This window comes from Electrona antarctica (genome assembly GCF_951216825.1).
Source record: "Electrona antarctica genome assembly, chromosome: 24".
Taxonomy (NCBI): domain Eukaryota; kingdom Metazoa; phylum Chordata; class Actinopteri; order Myctophiformes; family Myctophidae; genus Electrona; species Electrona antarctica.
Window position 1 is genome coordinate 26,091,723 of NC_136803.1, and position 21,289 is coordinate 26,113,011.

General features: G+C 41.0%; 2 protein-coding genes across 3 annotated transcripts in view; both read left to right on the forward strand.

Moving 5' to 3' along the window:
- ankrd10a (ankyrin repeat domain 10a) overlaps positions 1–13,798 on the forward strand; it is a 37,702-nt gene extending 23,904 nt beyond the window's left edge. For both annotated transcript variants that reach the window (XM_079495786.1, XM_079495787.1), the window contains exons 5-7: positions 7,099–7,361; positions 8,952–9,038; positions 12,038–13,798. In XM_079495786.1, coding sequence (XP_079351912.1) covers positions 7,099–7,361; positions 8,952–9,038; positions 12,038–12,525 — 838 coding nt within the window. In that variant the 3' untranslated portion in view covers positions 12,526–13,798. The remainder of the gene's footprint in view (positions 1–7,098; positions 7,362–8,951; positions 9,039–12,037) is intronic.
- Positions 13,799–16,145: 2,347 nt separating this feature from the next.
- Positions 16,146–20,886, forward strand: LOC306916896 (ubiquitin-conjugating enzyme E2 A-like). Its single transcript, XM_079494987.1, has 6 exons — positions 16,146–16,353; positions 16,508–16,588; positions 16,752–16,777; positions 18,192–18,281; positions 18,378–18,466; positions 20,563–20,886. The coding sequence occupies exons 1-6, from the start codon at positions 16,310–16,312 to the stop codon at positions 20,689–20,691; spliced, it is 459 nt and encodes a 152-aa protein (XP_079351113.1). The 5' UTR covers positions 16,146–16,309; the 3' UTR covers positions 20,692–20,886.
- The last annotated feature ends 403 nt before the right edge of the window (positions 20,887–21,289 follow it).

A 21,289-nucleotide genomic window follows, 5' to 3' on the forward strand; every position in this document is an offset into this window, starting at 1 on the left:
TTGTAATGCCAGTATGTGGAAACGGCAAAGGACGACTAATATAAATGTAAAAGGTTGCAACCAGCGTCTTTGTGCAGGCAGTCGGGGGTCTACCACCGTACTTCCTTGTAGAAAATATAAAGTTCAATATTCAATGTTCAGTTTCAATCGGGATGTGTAGTTAGTAGTTACCGTTTTATAAAAAAAATTCTCACTCCAGGCCATTAAACATTACTGTAAATATATATCATTATATAACATCTAAAGGTGAACAGCGATAGTGGGCTTGTTCAATGTTCTGATCATCCCGGTGAAGATCCAGACGTGATCGAAACACTTCATATAAACAGTGAGAGCAAATTAGCAGTGCGCTGACTTTCTGCTGATTTCCAGTTTGTCCTGTACCTGGTTATCTAGAGTGGATGCTCTATTACAGTAGCCTGTCATGCTTTACTGCTTAAATATCCGAACAAACAAAAAGGTAGGAGCGCACACCAGTAGTGGGGAGGTGCTGACCGCAGGAGATAAAACTTTGACTAAGAAAGGAAAGAGGCCGCACAGCTCCAACGTTTCGGCAAACAGGTTGACTTCCTCAGGGTACATACCCTGAAGAAGGCAACCTGTTTGCCGAAACGTTGGAAAAATAAAGTTTATGGCATCGTGACTACAAGCTGTGCGGCCTCTTTCCTTTCTTACTGCTTAAATATGACATCAAATAATAATGAAATTAGACACTATTTGTTTAAGCCAAGTCATAATCATAAAGCTTTGAGTGATTCATTAATTCTGCTTTCAAATACTATGCTAAGCGTTCTCAACTGACAATAGTTTAATAGCAGACTCACAAACTCACAAACAGTACAAAATTAAAAACTCAAAGACAATGTATTTTGTGAGTGAGATTTGTGAGTGAGATTCCGTAATTCTGTTCCCAAAGCATTAAACAACCATAATATCATATTCATGCCTTGGTCTTTTGTCGTTTGGTAACATTCATTATATAAGTAGATACTTTGCAATGATAGAATGACAAAACAACAGGTCTAGTTAATAACTAGCTATTAATTAACCTACAGTACTGATTTACATATTTCAATTTCACTTGCTTTTTAACACAGCATTATAATCTAGGCATCTTTTTTTTGTGTCAATACTTAAAGAACAAACTAAAACGATCTATCTAGAAGCTTAAATGAACCACTTCCCTTACAACCTTACTGAGCCATTACACTCCAGTTTTCTGAAATAAATATTTTCACAATTTTTCAAAAATAGCAGACCTAGAGGCGCGCTATGAGCTTGTAGATCTGCTATTTTTCAATAGCTAAAGCATAACATAATGCTAACACCAAAAAGGGTTCCCGCCCAAAATGGGTTAAACTTGTGTAGACTTAGTGTAGACATTCACAAGGCTCTTATCAATACTAATAATTATTGTATTAATATTAATACTTTTATTTCTAGCTCTCATTTTAATCCAAATTACCATGACACGTTTCATGTAATAAAAATGTATTCCAAAGTCAGGGAAAACATTGTAAATGACTACTGTATTATTTTATTTTATTTTTTTCCATGAGCTTTTCGGCCTTAGCTAACCTCAGCCATAACAAAGGTTCCACTTTGACAGTCAGGGATGAGTGAACAGCACTTTGTTTTTGTTCTACTATTCTTTTCACATTTCCCTTGTTTACATAGGACTGAAACTGTTCCGAATGTACCCATGCTTTATCTTGCAGAACTGTTTTGAGGTTATATATATATTTAGCATTTTCTGAGCAAAGAAATGGCAGTTTATGAAGAATCCAACTAAAAAAAAAAACATTGTCCTGGCTCAGAAAAAAAAATAAAGAAAACAAACAAACAAACAAATCCCCTACCACGTTTTGATGTTTTTTACAGCTACTTGAATTTGAACCATGACTTGATTTTCTCGAGTAATCCCAGAAAATGAGGGGAGCAATCCAAATAGGCACTGCAGAATCTGCCGCAGAAAGTGCGCGCCATCGAACATCTTGCAGTGTTGCCATTGAGTGTTCTCACTATCGCTTCCTACAGTTCCTACACTCTGGCAAACTGGCGAGGTATTTTCCTGCAGTGATTTGGTTTTAATGCTAGGAGAGCAGCCATGATTATAGCCAATGTCTAGATCTGCATGCTTTGCTTAGACATGCTGTTAACTGTTAAAGGGACACTTCACCCTTTTTGCAAAACAATATATGTTAATGACGTTTAGAAGCTTTAGAACACTTTCCTGGGGGTCTTTGTGTGTAATATGTGGTTTTAGATATTTTAGAGTTTAGCAGTGAGCCCAGTGTCTTTGATGTCATCGACACTGGGCTCACTTCCTTCCTGGACTACAATTCCCATAATGCTTTGGTGCACTGCTCCTCCTTGTGGATAGGGGAGAGCTGTCTTACTGAGACAACATGTAGTCCAGGAAGTAAGTGAGCCCAGTGTCCATGACATCAGAGACACCGGGCTCACTGCTAGAATCTAAAATATCTAAAACCACATATTACACACATAAAGACCCCCAGGAAAGTGTTCTAAAGCTCCTAAACGCCATTAACATATATTTTTTTGCAAAAAGGGTGAAGTGTCCCTTTAATCTTGTTCCTAATTCAGATACTGTGCAAGCTAACTAACAATGGGGATTAGCACTAGCGCCCACACTCTGGCCTTTTAGATTATAAGACTACAGTCTTAGGCTGAATAATTGCTAGGCTTTAGAAGGAGAAATAGAAGGGAGTGGATGAGTGCAAGCTTTTGTTTTTACACCTCAGAAGCACAATGATATGCATCAAATTAAATGCTTCCTTTTAAACGGGTTCTGTGACAACTTGAAGGACTGGATTCAAGCCTACCGTGAGATTCCATTTCAGTCCAACCACTTTAAATTTAGGCCTGACGTCGAAATAAAAACAAACGTTCACTCTAAGAATATATATTCAAATATTTGTGCCGCATTTTTACGATTTTTCAAAAATAGCAGACCTACAAGCTCGTAGCGCGCCACTCGGTGGCGCGCTATGAGCTTGTAGATCTGCTATTTTTCAATAGCTAAAATATTATATAATGCTTAGTTAAAACACCAAAAGGGGTTCCCGCCCAGAATGGGTTAACCTTTTTTATTGGGCATGTCATTATAGGCACACACACAAAAAAAAGCAGATCTACAAACGCACAAAGTTCTGCACTTTGCGGCGTGTTGTTAACTTGTAGATATTCTCTGAATCATTTAGAAAACCTTTGTTATTAATATCACATACCACACAAGACATCTATGCATACTTGCAACATTCCACATTAGTCTAGTAGCCAGCCCATAGAGCCCCATTGTGAACCCGAACATGTTGAGTACACCAAGGTTTTATATTAGAAATGTTGAGTATGGGTCCCCAGCATGGAGAAACTGACAGATGCTAACTTGCATATGTTGAGCAATTTGGCATTTGTCAATGCCGTCATTACAAATGTGATGATGTCAGCACATTTGGGCAAGTGGGCATGGCCGTTTTAAGCCCAATGAGTGTTTTTTGTTTTTTTAAATAATGTTTGAAATGGATTCAGCATCATGAAAACCCCCTAGTTTGACATGTCACATGCTACATAAAGCATGATGAAATTTTGAATATTTTGCCTTCTATAGGTTGTTAATGGTATGGTCACATATTGAAAATTGCTCAACATATGCAAGTTAGCATCCGGCAGTTTCTACATGCTGGGGACCCATACTAAACATTTATAACATAAAACGTTGGTGTACTCATATATATACTGTATATACACACACACTTCAAGACATTTTTTTTTCGTATTTATTATTATATTATGCACTATCATGATTGTTATGTATTGCCAGTTAAAGCTGCTCTGGTTGTGGTCACTTACAATAATGTCTTTATTGAGAAAGACTATAAAAGTGATTATATTAATAAGTCAATATCTCACTTCAACAGAACAATTTCAGAACCTGTTGGGGAAACATTTAATTTTGTGTTGGTGTAAAGTGGGATTATGTTTAAATAAAAGTATTTCTATATTTGATTTGCTGTTAAGTAGCTAACCTGTGGTGGTTTTGTTTCATTTTCTTAAAATCTGTCAATGCATTTTATGTTTCTTTTTTTTTGTGCAGATGTTTTGTCTTAAACTTGCATCTAAATCCATGAAGGACAAATCTCTCACATCGTGTGCGTCTTTTTGAGCATACAACTGTCATTCTGCTCTGGATTTTGACATACAATGAAATGGACGTTACCAAAAATAGAATAAAGATATTGTAATATTTATCGATCAGCCATTGGATCAGTTTGGATCAGTTTGGAGTCCTATATGACACCCAAGTAGTAGAACTTTACCTTAGCACCAGATGTTTAACCCATTTTGACCTGAGATCAGATTCTAAAAAGGTCTTCTACATCCTGACAGTTTTCTGAAAAAGCTATGTTCTTTGATTTTTCAAAAATAGCAGACCTACAAGCTCGTAGCGCGCCACTTGGTGGCGCGCTACGAGCTTGCAGGTCTGCTATTTTTCAATAACTAAAGCATAACATAATGCTAACACCATAATGCTAACACCCAAAATGGGTTAACAGTATAGCTGGTCTGTTTGGCCTTTAATAGACATGTGGGCATTCATTTCCAATCAAATGATTTGTGGTAAATGTATTGGTACAGAAACGAATCAATATTATATAAAATTTATTTTCTATGATTACATTTAATCTACAATCCATTTCTACTGAATATTCATTGAAAACACAAAGGCCTTTCATTGAACTCGAGTGACATTTCCGTGTTAAAAAAAAACAAACGATAATTATCATTAAGTGAGATGTGGTCGGCATCATATTGGCACATGGTGATGAAGAGTTTGTCCATTCATGGATTTTGAGCAGAGCAGTGGGAGACGGTCAACGGTCATGAATATGTTAACGCCACAAGAAGCATTTATTTAATTAATGTCCCCTGAGATGTGAATCATGGTCCCTGTTCAACTCTAGTGTCCACTATTCTTCTGGGCATGTCGTCGGCCATAACAGGAACATATTTGGTGAAAATGGCAGATACATATCACTCACAGCAGAGTTTGTATGCGGTACCAAAGATTGTTGGTATACTATAGAAGGGAGGAGAAAATGGAGGAGAGCAAATATACAAACCTGCTCAACAAAATCGATAATAGGGTTCACGTTGATAACCGTTGGCTGTTCAACAGAAGGACTGCACAATTTTGACATATTTGTTTACTTGACAACAGAGTGAAAAAGTGGCATGTCCGCACACGATATAATTATGCTGCACCGTCCTTTTTATTTCAACCTAAATACAACAACGTTTCGCCCCCTCTGGGCTTTCTCAAGTTCAAGGTGAAACGTTGTTGTATTTAGGTTGAAATAAAAAGGATAAAAAATTGAAATAAAAGTTAAAAAATAAATAAATAAAATAAAATAAAAAAAGGACGGGGAGAATAATTATATTGTGTGCAGACGTTCCACTTTTTTTCTTCATTTTTTGGTCACTTTTTGGGTCCAGCACCGTATTCGGAAACTGGGATGTGCATGTGGCATATCGTTTTCCTTCTTTACATGCACTTCACAGCAGAACATCTTGTCGAGTAAGGAGAAGATAAGAACAGACTGTAGTAGCATTAAGAAAGCTAGTGGCATTATAATGATCTCATCCCGGAACATTAAGAAGCTAGTGGCATTAGAGTGATCGCATCCGGAACTGGACTGAAGCCAAGCTCTTAATGGCGGTTTGACCACTGTGTGCTGCTGCGTACGTTGCTGGTGGGGGTGGTACTGTCTGTGTACAGAATATCATGACAATGTAACTCACGGTCAAGCCAGTAATGCTAATGCTAAGAGCAAGAAGGGCATTATGCTGTTTATAAGTCAAATGTAAAGAGATGGAAATTACTACATGGATTGGCTTGTCGGTTGTTTAGGTACAGTACAGTGTAGCAAGTGATATTGAACAAGTTATAGAACAATTCACTACAATTGCCCAGTGCATTTAATGCGTCTTTCAATGTTATATTATAAACCGGAAGATATGTTTGGAAACTGTTGCTATTTTCAATAATTTATTTCTGAGAGGCCTTTGTTTGTATGTAGCATACAACAGTTTCTTTCCTTTTTTTTGGGCCTTTTTGCCTTTATTGCTAGAACAGGAAACATGGGGGGGGGGGGGGGGGGGGGGGACGACGACACACGCAGCAAAGGTCTTCGGGATCGGGACTTGAACCCGCAACACGCTGCCAGCCTAGGTGCCTGGACCGTTAGGCCGGCCCAGGCCAGCACACAACGGTTTCAAACAATTCAAGGTGCTTTGCAGAAAAGTATTAAGCGTTGAACGATTTTTTTTCTACTCAGTCTGTGTCTCATAGGAGGGCTGTGGGCAGTTTAGAAACCGTCCTCCAGTGACATCATCATTAGGCAGATTTTGTTTTTACAAAAATGTTTAGATTTTCATTATCGTGAGAACGATGGCTTCCATTTTTGCATTGCAACTTTTCAGGACTAGAAAGCCTGCAGTTTCTATTAGCTTGTATTCCCCATCGATGATGTCACTGGAGGACGGTTTCTGAACTGCCCACAGCCCTCCTATGAGACACAGACAGAGTAGAAAAAGATTGCGCCAATTCTTTTCACGATTATTAGTGAGGACCTATTATATGAAGATAGGTTAAAAAGAGGTGAAGTGGTCCTTTAAGGTAGAACATTAATAGAGTGCAACAACATTGAATAAATATATATATTTCAGTAGAATAAAAAAAACGAAATATAGTTGCTTGGTCAGAAGAAGAGCCGTTACGACCATTGTATTAAAATTGCTTCTGTGGTTGGCATATTCATTGATTCATAGATCCTCTCCCATTGCATTATTTAGGGCTGGTGTCCCACCCTAATGCCTTTTACGTTCTTATTCCAGGGATGTACAGTATGTTATCAGTATAAGCCTGAGGACAGTAAATCAATAGAGATTTGTCAAACAGAATTAGACAGATATAAAGAGTCCTATAGAGAGACTGGTTGTGTTGAGTCATGTTAAGAGCTAGCTGACAACGGTACACGGCGAGAAGGGTTAAGATCCTCTTCTTCCATTGCACAGCTTGAGGAACGCCAGTGGGCTGACGGCCGCAGACCTAGCCCATGCCCAGGGCTTCCACGAGTGCTCTCAGCTCCTCACCAACGCCCAAAACCATCTCATTCAGCTCAATGGATTCCATGCCAATGGAACCCTAGTGAATGGGAACACTAACCACCACCTCTGCCAGGGCCAGAGCCTCCTCCTCGCCAACGGCGCGGCCAGCCGAAAGAGGCTGCTGAGCGACATGGAGACGGTCCACGTGAAGAAGGCCAGAACCGGCGACGGTAAGGGATTTCCTTCATCAGCTTCACTGCTTTTCAGTTCACATGATCACTAGTGTAGGTTGAGCCAAATGTTTTAACCCGTTTAGAACTGAGATCGGATTCTAAAAAATGTCTTCTAAATCCCGACGGTTTTCTGAAAAACCTCATGTTTCTATAAACTTTTTCATGTCAAGGACCCCCAGAATTATCTGTATTTGGCCGCTGACCCCCCGTCTCAAAATATGTTGTTCCAGAGACCTCCCCAGAAGCAAAGATTTGAGTTAAAAACGCGCTATGAGCTTGTAGATCTGCTATTTTTCAATAGCTAAAGTGTAACATAATGCTTAGAACACCAAAAGGGGTTCCCGCCCAAAATGGATTAATTCCAAATTCAGTCAGGCTGACTGATGACTTCCCATGAAAGTGCCACCCACAAAACACCCCACCCCTATTTTCGCTACTCACCGTACACCAAAGTATATAGTATATATAGCATAGTGGTTAACTCAAGTAGACATACATACATACATACATACATACATACATACATACATACATACAAAGTTACGACAATAGATAATAGATTCAATTCTAGCCATCGTTAGGAGAACAGGGAAAACGTTCAAGACGGAAAATGTACGGTAGAACGCCTGTCAAAGTAAAAATGTAACTTTAGACCACAGCAGTCTCCATCAGGGCATGATGAAGGTTGCTGTGATCGAAACATTTTGGCTTTTAACTTTGACAAGCCATGCCTTTGTATCATATTATATTTATTTACTCAACTTTATTTCCTGTTGATCCAGGTGTGTACCTTCAAGACTAGTGGCCTCTTTCATGCTCCGCTGAGCACCCCCGTCTTGTTTTTAATCAATCGTCTTGTCAAAATGATTATGTAAGGTTTATAACACAGCTGCTGTGATTCACCTCAAATGGGGCATCCGTCCTTGAACCCATTTAGCCCTCGGTGTCGCCTTATACAGCTTTTAACCACTTTAACCATTATTTTAAACTTTAGCTGTTGAAAAATAGCAGATCTACAAGCGCATAGCGCGGCACCGAGTGCCGCTCTACGAGCTTGTAGATCTGCTATTTTAGAAAAATCGTGAAAACGTGTGCAAATCTTTGAATATAATTATATTCTTTCACAGCGAATGTTTTTAACTCAAATCTTTGCTTCTGGGAGGTCCACTGAAACAACATATTTTGAGATTGGGGGTCCGTGGCCAATTACATATGCTTTTTAGGGTCCTCGACAATGTTGACATCGAATGGTTTGAGAACCACTGGCAGAAAACTATCATGATTTAGAGGACATTTTGTAGAATCTGGTCTCAGTCTTCAATGGGTTAAGGGCGGGAACCCCTTTTGGTGTTAGCATTATGTTATGCTTTAGCTATTGAAAAATAGCAGATCTACGAGCTCATAGCGCGCCACCGAGTGGCGCGCTACGAGCTTGTAGGTCTGCTATTTTTGAAAAGTCGAAGAACGACTGACATGGAAACATAGCTTTTTCAGAAAACTGTCAGGATGTAGAAGACATTTTTACAATCTGATCTCAGGTCAAAATGGGTTTTAAATCCAAGTGTCATCGTGCCTCCTTCCTTCCAGGCGTAGACCTGTCCATGAGGATGCTGCAGCAGAACGGAGGCGGCGAGGACCAGGAGAGCATGCACGTGGAGTCCGCACAGGACACAGGTGGGACTCGTCTGGTAACATGTGGGCCTATGTCGGGGTCGGAGGAGGACTGGGGGCCAACGGAGAGCCCCCCCCACGGCCCCAAAGAGACGGAGAACTCTGCCATGGCCCCCGTACACATCCCTTATAGCTGCACTAATTCCTACGCTTATCTGTAATGGGCTCTGACTGTCCACGCCGAACATGCTAGAATTGTTCTTTTCTAGAAGTGTGTGTAATATACGCTATGGGTTCAATATGTTCATGTGTTAAGATTTATGGCAAGAAGTAAGCTTGTTTTATAATGTTGAAGACGTGTTGCTATTAGGGTTGGGTGATGAGAACAAAATCGCATATTTTGACCGAAAGCCTCGATATCGATATTGTGGTGATAATATATTGTGACAATATCTTAAATTTGTGTTCAAAAATAGCTAAAATAGGACATTTATAAGCTCACGGCTTATACAGCAGTATAACATTTAGGCATGAGTGATTCAAAGTAAGAAAAGACAACACTTATGCCATATCACCATATTAGGATATACAACACCCAAGTCTCATATCACAATGTCAGTATATCACGAATATATTGCCCAGCCCTAATTGCGATACAATGTTATGTGTTGATCTCTTAATGTTTTTTCTAAGCAACTTTTTCTAAGCCATCCAAAACTGAAAGATATGCATCTGGCATGTTCATATTCAACGATCAGTTATCTTGACATGCATATTATTAATGCATGGAAGACTCGTGGCATTTTCCTCATTTTAACACTGAAAACAGTGATAACCTTTTTAATTAGACCTTTCGGGCATCTTTGGAATTTGTTTTTGCACTATGGTCTTTGTCCATTTTTATTATTTACTGTCAGCTTGGGCCACAGTATAGCTCAAGGGTGCGTTCGGAAATGCGCCCTGAACGCACTGGTGTGCTCTCTTGTCGTTCGTTTATTCAGTGCACTCGGTGCGTAGTCGTTCGAAAATCCAGTGCGCTGCGCACCGGGTGCTGTGCCGAGTGCCCGCACTGAGCGACCCTACCCTGAAGCTGGGGTTGTCCGGTGTCGGCGGTGTGAATGCGTCACAGCTGTGGTCGTTCGTAAATAAGGCACACTGTGACGTCGCCGCCCACCACACTCAACAAACTGACCACATTACCGGTGCGCATTTCCGAACGCACCCCAAGTGAAATGTAAACACGTTGAGTGGACCACATTCGTTCTCGGGTTTTTTTTCTCCATTTGATTGGTTTCATAAACCACATGGCATGAAGCGTGTCTCATACGTTTTTACAACATTCCATCTTCAAATTGATTTATAGGCCTTTTATATAAAACCAACCTACCATTTGTAGTGTTATCTAGTGAAATGTAATCTTTTGCTTGAATGATTCTTTTAAAAGAATATCGTACTTAGGGCGTCTGGGTGATGATTGAAGGGGTATAAGGTTCCGTTCCACCACCACCGCCGCCGCCGCCGTGGAGGAGACCGGGGTTTGATTTCCTCCATGGTGAACGTGCTCCTCCCCCACGTGTCACTGCGTGTCCTTCAGGTGACAGTACTCCTCGCCGTCGAGCGAAAAGAGGCGCTCGCCGACTCCACGTGTGTCGGAGGAGACACCTTTCCCAAGTGACCGTGACTGGGACTAGAGCGCGTTGCAGGTAGCCCTGGGTTACCAGCTTGATTCGCCACGTTCCGTGGATTTTAAATTACAAATCCACGGAACGCAGCGAATCCGCCTGGAACCCAGGGCTACGTTACAGTATAGCAGACATTTTGCGGTTTCACAGATAGAAAACCCATTACATTTTCTTATACAGATTTTGAAAAATATTTAAAACTCATTTTAGACCTGCAACATCCAGGCTCCTGGCGAATCATTCATGGCCATAACATATTTGATTCTCTGACAAAAATGATAGAATATAATTATCCTATATTAAATACCGTTTCTTTGCGATTTTCAATGTTTTTTGGTCATGATTCACCAGGAGCATGGATGGCTTGGTTCCAGGCTTAAAATAAATAATATAAATATTTTTGGGAAATCTCTACTGGGAAAATTAATGGGTTGTCTATCTGTGGAACCACAAAATGGCCGCCACTGCTATCGCGCAGTGGGGAATTGACGTAATTGGCAAAGTGGGGGACTTACTTAAGCTGTAATGTCAAAAGGGAAGCATTTATAAGTGAGCCCATTTTGCACTGTGAAGTTGATTGTAGAAATAATTAAATGTAGCTTGGTGATTAAGTGCTTTTTCTAATGTATGGCAGTACAAATTTCAATATAAAATACAGCGTTTTATATGCAACCTTTAAGCAAATCTTTGGGCTTGTGCAATGCTAAAAGAGTTTAAATGCATTGTTAATGACTAGTTTTCAACCTCATGGTGTAATGTTGAATCAAAATTAGCAATGTTTAAGAAATAAAGCAAATTATTATACCATATGATTCAGTTTAATTCTTAATACCAACATTCACTTATGTTCGGCCTGTAGTGGTTACTGTTTCTGTGTGTGTGTGTGTGTGTGTGTGTGTGTGTGTGTGTGCGCGTGTGCGTGTGCATGTGTGATTGCTCAAACCTCTGTAGCATAGTGCCCTGCTGTGAGACACTGCAGGAATGTTCTACTTTTGCTATAAGACTGCCCTCTAGTGGTTATATAGGTCAGGGACGGGGTGACCAGGTATATTGACTGCTATAAGACACAATTATATGTCCCTGTTTGATCGTATCACTTGACAAATAACACCAGTGGCGTCTTGTGAAGATACATATACCGTTCTTTAGAGAAAACAAACCCACAATGGCAACTTGCCCCCAATGTATAGCTGGACATGGACTATTATGTGCAAAAACAAATTTGTACCTGTATTGATATACTGGTAGTCTCCAAAAATCAATGCCTTATGTTTATGAGGAGACTTGCTTAAATGCAATCCCTGGATGGACTTTTCACTGCATCTCTTCTTCACCACTGAATCTGACCCTGTGACCCATGTCTTCTTTTGAAAATGGCAGAGGAGGACCCCAAAGCCATGTCCAACGGTCATAGTGTCCCCAACTCCACCAATGGACATTATGGCACGCTGCCTCACGTCAACGGAGTCAACGGCTCGGCCTCCGACAGCGTCTCTGCGCGGTGGAGATCGACGGCGGCGGCGCCACCTCGGTCGGCGAAGATCGAGCTCTCCCTGGCGCTGACCGGTCGGGAGGAGTCTGGGCAGACGACAACGGTGGGCGGCGGTCGCTGCCCGACCGACATGTGCGGCTCGTTGCATCTGACGGAGAGCTCGAGCAGCTGCGTGGCCTACCGGCCCGCCTGGGGCATGCTGGGGTCCGACGCGGGGGACTCGCTGCACTACGGCCACTACCACGGCTTCGGGGACACCGCGGAGGACCTGACCGAGACCGGCAGCAGCCGCCAGGAGCACAGCTTCAGCGTGTACGCCGAGCAGCATTACAACCAGGCCATGGTCAACAACATGCAGCTTTTCCACGGTTCATAAAGTGCATGGAGACCCTTACTGTCCCGATTCTAGGGGCCAAACGTTTGGCGAAAATGGCCGATCTACAAGCTCACAAGGCGTCGCAAATAATGCAACGCCTTGTGAGTTTGTAGATGCACTGACATTTTGGTGTAGGGGGAGAAAATATAGTATAGACCCCCAGTCAACAGGTTTAAGCGGTTAGTCAGATCAATGGCTACAGTTGCGTCCCAGTTTCTGCTTTAAGTCTGCCTGAGTACCGTATGTTTGACTTTGTTTGCACTGTTTATGGCAACGAGGTGCGATGTGTGTTGTGGCAGACGAGATGAGTCCCTCCCAGAAGGTAACCTTTTCAAATGACCTCAGTCCAACTCCCACGTTTTCTGTGCCCATGGACTGTTCGCCTTAAACTTAACAGTCAGGGAGTTAGTAATGACATTGAAAGGACCATATTGTCCCATATCTACCAAAGGAAAGAGATAAGTTAGTCTTTTTTTCCCCTCCTTCTTTGTGAAAGGTTGTTTGTTTTACAATATTTACGTTGAGTTCCAGAGATTGTGGTTGGGCCGTTGGGGTTATCCAAATCTAGTTGATATTGGTTGGTGCGTAATGTAGGCCTTTGGCAAAGAATTATGGAAGATGTGCAAGACATTCTATCAGCACTATTAGTACCGAAGGGGAATGTTCCGTAGACTTACTAATGTATGTAATGGTAATGTGTGTAATTTGCTAGGGTGGAACAGTTGTGTTCAATAAAACTGCCCCATCTGGTATGCCATGCTTGTTTTGGATTGCATATACCGTATGTGAGTGGGATGAGTTTTGGTTTAATTGTGGCCAGTGAATTTAATAACAGTAGTGGCTAATCTGCCTGGCGAGATGTATGAGACCCTAAGTTTTGCAATACCGTTGGGCACAGTGAGTTTTCACAGTTTGAATGTAGAGCTATATGCTAAATGTGCACAATTCTGCCAGCAAATTTAGACATTCCATCTTTTTTGTATGTAAACGGCTACCAAAACAACAGCAGGAGTTCATTATTGTTGTTTTTCAAAACTGTTCCACTGTTCAAAACAAGTGTATTGTGCCGTCACATCGGCTATGCTCAAATATTTTTCTACCTTTCTTTTTTTAAATGACTTTTTTTTTTTTTTAGAATAGGGCTTAAAGTGGTAAATAAGCAGTGGTGTTTGTTAATCTCAGTGGGGTCATAGTTTAACCCATTTTGACCTGAGATCAGATTCTAAAAATGTCTTCTACATCCTGACAGTTTTCTGAAAAAGCTATGTTTCCATGTCAGTCGTTCTTCGATTTTTCAAAAATAGCAGACCTACAAGCTCGTAGCGCGCCACTCGGTGGCGCGCTATGAGCTTGTAGATCTGCTATTTTTCAATAGCTAAAGCATAACATAATGCTAACACCAAAAGGGGTTCCCGCCCAAAATGGCTTTTAAGCAGCATGTAAGTTGCTATACTGTCATCTTCAGGAATGCCTTTCGGGTCATCCTGTTTGTTTGGCAATTATGTTATGTTCACATAGTTCACAAAGAACAACAGAAGACACACTTGCTGCTCCACGGTGCTTTTGTTTTAATTATTATGTTCCACCCCTATAGTTTTACAGTATTTACATATAGAAAGTGTTTTTATACTGAACTCTTATTGACTAGTGTCATTGTTTTTTTGTTTTTTATTTTTCACTCAAAACAAAACACTGACTGTAAACCCCATGTATTTTGACATGAAATGTTATTAAATGGTTGCAGTCTCACGGATAGTCTTATTTGTGTGTGTGTGTGTGTGTGTGTGTGTGTGTGTGTGTGTGTGTGTGTGTGTGTGTGCGCGCGCGCGCATGTGTGTGTCAAAAATTAGTGCTGACAAAGTAAAGTGCTGACAAATAATTGTACAGACAAAATTGGAACTGGTATAATCTGTACTATTTCCTTACTCTTTTCCGCACATTGAAGGTGAAGGAGGGTAAACTAAGGAGTCACACTTTTGTATGGCTCTTTCTTGGTAGGGCATTCCACCTTTTGGTGGCATAACAGTAGAATTAATTCACCCTACCTTAATTTAATTCATAATATTGAGTTGTATGTTATGTTGAGTTTGGGTCCCTTCCTAGAAATGTAGTGGAGAGAGATTTCTATTTGGAACGAAGCAGAGAAGCCATGAGCTTGTATAAAGATAGAAGGAAAAAAAAGTACCCATAAGTAATGAAGTAAATGTAATTTAGTTACTCTGTTTACTGTCCACCACTGCACTGGCAGTGACGACATATCTCTGCATCCATCACCTCACCAGAGTGTAATATAGTGTAGTCTATTCCAATGGTACTCAAACGTTTAGATTTCAAGCCAAGGTATTCCATCAACGGGTTTGATTGATTGATTGATTGAAATATGTATTAACAGTTTGCAGAATTACAGTACATTTCAAGCACAAACTCAATACAAAGACTGGGTCATCCACTCACAGTTAACAGTCTTTAGTAATTAAGCATTACACTTGTTTACAAGAGGGTCCACCATGTTCAATTCATCAAAACATTTAGAGACGTACAAATAGACACTTCTATATAGTCAAAGAACAGAACAGGAATTCATCATAGAGGTAAAAAGGGAAAAGAGACATATACAGTGAGGGGAAAAAAGGGGGGGCGGTGGGGGATTCAGATTTTTACGGGGGCAGTTTCGAATTGCAGCCGTCCGTAGGTGCCCTTTGGGAGCGGTTTTGAAGGAGTCAAGGGATTCGCATGTCTTAATGACTGTTGGTAGGGCGGTCCATTTGGTTCCATTTGTATAGTTTCAGAGTGTGAGTTACATACTTGTTGGATCAATCAGAGGCTTCATAGCTACATACTTGTAATTGTAAAGGTAAAGGCCCATTTGGACCTATAGTGCCTACTATTCGGGGTCATCCCTATGTTCCCCACTTACCTTAGGGTTTAGGGTTAGCGTTATAGGTTTCTGGTTTAAGGACTTCAGTGTTTTGTACTATACAATTGTATGTATAAGTACAGAACAAATAATGTTTGTTTTTGCCATCTTTGTTCAATTATGTTTTAGTTTATTTTATGCCAGTGTTAATTTTAGTTGGCTAAGACTAGATAGTTTAAGTATCCTAGGCAGGCCTAAAGTTCAATGGATTGTTCAAAGACTGAGCTTAAATCAGAATTTGCTACTAAAAGTAACATTAAGACTAGTTGCTAAAATACTTTTAGTCTTACTAGAATTACTAGAATTACTAGGTTAGGTTTCTGGTTTAGGTTTAGGATTATTCTAAGTGGGGAACAAAGAACCTTTTTTGCATAGAACCTGGGGAACATAGGTACCCTCCCTTGAGAATAACTTCACTGTGGTGTGGAGTCTGGAAAACACATCCCCGACCGCGTCACGTTACCAGCGCTCCGCCCCGGGACTCTTCCATTACGACGCAGGGGTGGTGGCTATTGTAAACGTAAAAGTCAATAAGTAACTTTAGTGTTATAAAAGAACACGGGCCTCGAATGTTCCGCCTCTTCACAGCGGTAAATCATTAACATGAATTAACAAAGCATAGGGCCAACCCCACCCCACCCTGCATACATTATGGAGTTCTTCAATGACAATACTCCCTTCCTTTTGAGAGAATATAGTATGGCCCTTAATTCCTGTTGGTTGGGTGACGAGTCAGAGGAAGAGAGACTCTTGTTGTGGGGTAAACTAAACTCTACAACAACATATTATTAACGACATTAGACACGTACACTTTGTACCTAAAAAAAAAACACCAGATCATTTGTAAAATAATAAATCCTATATACGATGTCCACCCCGTCGAGAAGGAGGCTTATGAGAGACTTCAAAAGGTACAGTAGCCGTCGTAACGTAATGTTGTTTAGCAGGGTTTGTTTTCTACTGGGGGCTTTTCGGCACAACATTATTTTTGGCGTATCTTCAGTTCCTAGTAGTAGTAACATAGTGACTTTAATCTAATTCTAATTGTAATACCACTGTGTATAGGTTGCAAGAGGACCCACCAGCTGGCGTGAGCGGCGCCCCGTCTGAAAACAATATCATGGTTTGGAATGCTGTTATATTTGGGTAAGCCCCTGACACAATAAAAATGAGTCTGACCCCAGGCTAAAAATATACCAATATATATCCCTAAATAATCCATTTTGTAGCCCTCATGAAACTGTAAGCAACATGTAATAATATATAGTTGGTGTGATTGTTGATTAACATGTTTGTATTTGCATTGCAGGCCAGAAGGAACACCATTTGAAGATGGTGAGTTGACCTTTCTTTTATTATGACTCCTGAAATAGGACCTAGAGATGTTGTTGGTCTCAATTTGCATGCCTGCGTACGTATGAGAGGGTGAGGGACACTGGATGGGATGGATGTGGTGCCTTGCAACTCAATCACAAATATTCATCATGAGTGAGAGACAGTTTGTGGCACATTCATAAGGCTGCTGTAATACTGTTGTGCTATATTCATGGTAGGCTATAATATAGCCTTATAATGACTTAGGCCTAATAGGTTTGGTATCAGAGATTCAGGATTTTTTTTGTTTGTTACGGTAAAAAGAACATTCCGGCTTTCTGAGACTTGTCCTCTGTCGAGGCATGATGAAACAAGGCTTGTTTCCATGCCAACAACATAATTAAAATTCTCTGGTAGCCTACAGCTAAAGGGAAGCCTGGGAAGGTCCAAGGTTCTGTTTATTTGTCACCCTATAAAGATACACATAGACCCAGATAAATCTTCTCAGCCTCACTGTACAATATACATACATTACATACATAAAAACACACAAGAAAACATTTAATACCAGTGTCCTATACTAATACAAATCACACTTATGTGAAGTGAGGGGCACTTTTATCATGATGACATGTATACTATGATGATGAAGTCACCCTTTTACGTCAACTCATTTTGCCATCGACTTTGATGCACGGAAGAAATTTCGTCATAGAAAGTCCATAGACATGGCCACATACATGACATCACGGTCAGAAAACACACAAAGCCAGAAATGCAATTTGTGACAGAGTTAAATCATTTAGAATAAAAATATGCGCGTATATACAGTATAGTCTAGTATACCGTTATAATTAAAAATATAACAAATATTGATATGCAATATGGTCAAAGTAAAAGACTCAAAAAGGAAAATAAATGACAATGATGACAACACAACAATGTCTACACTGTGGGCTTTATTTTTATGTCATGTCATTGTTTGTCCTGTCCTGGGCGGCTGTGGCTCAGGAGGTAGAGCAGGTGGTCCAATGATCCCTGGGTCGAATCCCGGCTCCTCCTGTCCACAGTGTCCTTGGGCACACTGACTGAACCCTACATTGCCTCCAATGAGTCGGTCGGTGCTAGCTCGCCATCATTGGTGTGTGAATGTGGGAAGTGAGGACGCTGGCGTCGACTGAATGAATGAATCATTGTAAAGCGCTTTGAGCACTTGGAAAAGCGCCATAAAAATGCAATTCATTATTAAAAATGCAATGCTTTCTACAATGACAACACCGCCCTCGATTCAAGCGCCTTCTGCATGTTCATGTGGGCAGATTTGGCCATCAAATGAACTGAGTTGAGACACTAGTCCTTCATTTATTGTCTGTGGTTTCCTAATATCTTTGCATTTCTAAGTGATGTATTTATTTACTTTTATTCTCCATCATAGGTACATTTAAACTGACAGTGGAGTTCACGGAGGAATATCCCAATAAGCCCCCCACTGTCCGATTTGCCTCAAAGATGTTTCATCCAAACGGTACGCACCTTTCCCTTTGTTGTGTTTTGCCGCAATGTTTACGCCTTTCTCTCACGGCGGTCTCTTATCTAACACTATAAACTTGTCCCCACACAGTATATGCAGATGGAAGCATATGCTTGGACATTTTGCAGAATCGCTGGAGTCCTACCTATGACGTGTCGTCTATTCTTACCTCTATCCAGGTACGTTTTCACTGAATCAGGCAAAGAGAGATTCATTACTCATCATGCCGAGGCCAGATATTAAAAGTGCATCTAACTTTTTTTAACTACTGAACCCCGGTATACTCTGTCGTTCAGCAAATGGAGAAAATTGCCGACCTACAAACTCACAACGCGTCTCAACCCCCCCCCACATATTTTGTATCTATGACAATGTTCCCAAAATAGGGACGGCAAGTATAATCACTTAAACCCTCCATTCTTAGTAAAACTGACGTGAGTTGCAACTGTACATGGTGTGCTCTTTTTCCCCCCCCTCTACACCAAATCTCTGCTGAAAATAGCCAATCTACAAGCCCACCGTGTCACAACGCGATGCATCGTGCATCGCTTGTAGATCGGTTATTTACCAGCTGACGTTCCCTCCAGAATGTCGATGCTGCGGCTCAAGCGATTAAAGTCTCCAGGGTTCCCGCGGGTCCTTGAAAAGTCTTACATTTCACTTTCAAAATGGTGCTAGAACCCTGGTCTCGATTGTCTGTTTACACATAACACTCTTTGCATGATACTCTCACTGAACATGGATGATCCTGTTAACCACTTAAACCCCAGCATCCATATTGTGGGGAAATCCTTCTCAGAAAATAGCATATCTACAAGCTCACAGTGCATCGCGTTGCGACAGGATTGTGTATCGAGCCCTGAATAGAGCTTAGAGCCACTACGGTCAACCAAGTGTCAGGTTTAAGTGGTTAAGCGATGGTGGTCAGTTTTCCAGGTAGTAGTAACCGCTCACTGAGAGAGAGCATGAGTGAGTGGAATTTGATCTGAGGCCAGCATGCATGGGAGAGAACGTGATCCCATAGACGAGAGGTTCTTGACCACTATGTACACTATCCACACCAGGCAGAATATAGCCTATCCATTACCTCCAGTAATGCAGAATTCACACTGAGAGTGTTGGGTCTCACACAGAGTCCAGGATCAATTTACCGTCTATGTGTAGTGTAGTACTGTGTGTAGTAGTGAAGACGGGCAGAATGCAAGTTCCGGAATGGAAGGTATAACAACAAATGGGTATTCCAGATCTTAATGGGTTAAACTTATGACATATGACCATTTCTATCTCTCCAAAAATCTGTTATTTTTTGGTGAACGAAATGGTCATACAACAATAGCAATATGCAAAACAATGGCAGGTACTTAGTAATTTAGTAGTCGGGCAAGTTGTAAATGTTTTTTAGACTCTGAAGAGAAATGTTGCTGATGAAAAGCTACAATCCTTAAGTTCTACGACCGTTGTCTATCCTGAGGGAGAGAGGTAACTACAATGGCGTCAGCATTACAATACAGCCCGTTAAAGGCTCATTCATAGTCTGGATTTCCGGTGGTGAGCTGACCACCGGAGCTGAAATAACGTTGATCGGTGGTGAGTAAAAACAGAGAGAAGGGCTGAGGCGGTGGCGGTGGTTTGCTCTTCACCGCGGCTCGTGACGTCATGTCGTAGTTCGGTGGTCACCTCACCACCGGAAATCCAATCCGTTGCTTCAAATATCGTTATTGTCAACCAGGGTCTCAGTGGAATAGTAGGGACTAGGGAGACCACCTCCGACCATTGCAGATGTACTAGTTTTATTATTGTATTAACATACTCTACCATACAGATTGGATCAAATTATATTCAATATATATATATATATTGAATATTCATTCAAATAAATCCTGGATTGTAGCTTTGGTATTAGGGACTCTTTAGCATTTCAAACTGCTTTCAGGTTTAGGGTTAGGGTTAGCACACAGACAGAGCAATCAGAGCTCTGAACAATGACCCAACTGCCAGGTCAACTGTCTTTGACCCACTAAGATCTGAGGCCTTCTAAAAATGTCTTCTGAATCCTAATAATTTCAGTGGCGGTCAAGGACCTCCCAAAAATATGTAATTATGTATTTGCCCCCTCCCCCCCATCTCTAAATATTTTGTTTCCCCCCCCCCCCAGAAGCAAAGATTTGAGTTAAAATGTTTTGAAAAATAAATATTCAAAGATTTGCACAAATTGTCACAATACAAAAAGATCTATTGATCATGGCGTTGAACCTCGCTCCTCCTCCTTCCACAGTCTCTGCTGGACGAGCCCAATCCCAACAGCCCGGCGAACAGCCAGGCAGCGCAGCTGTACCAGGAGAATAAACGAGAGTACGAGAAAAAAGTTTCGGCCATCGTGGAGCTGAGCTGGAGGGACAGCTGACCGCCCCGACCGTGCGACAAAATGAACGACCCGCCACAGAGACCTCGGAACAGTGGTTCTCAACCTGTGGGTCGGGTCCGCAGATGACAGTGAAGTGACAATTTAAGGACTTTTAAGTCCTTAAATTTTAATACCTTTAAAAAAAAAAAAAAAAAAATCAAAATATGATTATTTTGGGGGGGTCGCGGCCTAAAATGGTTGAGAACCACTGATTATGAACATAGTAGAGAGGACATTGGTGCTCACTGCTCAAGCAGTCTTGAATGTCAGGAATGGTGTGACTTATTGTCTTCTACTGGGGATTATGTCTCTGTGGTGCCGCCTGTCCACAAGAACACAGAATGTCATTTAGACCTCTTAGCTGCGTGTTTGATAATGAATGCTTTTTTGTTTTTAGTTTGTTTTTATGACACTTGACTTGTATGCACTTTAATGGTATGCCTGACAGGACTATGAAGGGTATTTTGTGCTTTCTTTTATTATCATTTTTTTTACCGCATTCTTGACTTGTTAACCACATTATAAACACAATGCCCAAATATCTTCTGAGTAAGATTTGAGAACACAGAGGTCCATGGGCTTGAGTTCTAAAATTCAT

Bases quoted from the DNA above. Each gene is read 5' to 3' on its own strand.
- LOC306916896 (XM_079494987.1), top strand. From the start codon at position 16,310: ATGTCCACCCCGTCGAGAAGGAGGCTTATGAGAGACTTCAAAAG. The intron at 16,589-16,751 runs GTAAGCCCCTGA...TTTGCATTGCAG, and splicing joins TGGAATGCTGTTATATTTGG to GCCAGAAGGAACACCATTTG. The intron at 16,778-18,191 runs GTGAGTTGACCT...TCTCCATCATAG, and splicing joins AGGAACACCATTTGAAGATG to GTACATTTAAACTGACAGTG.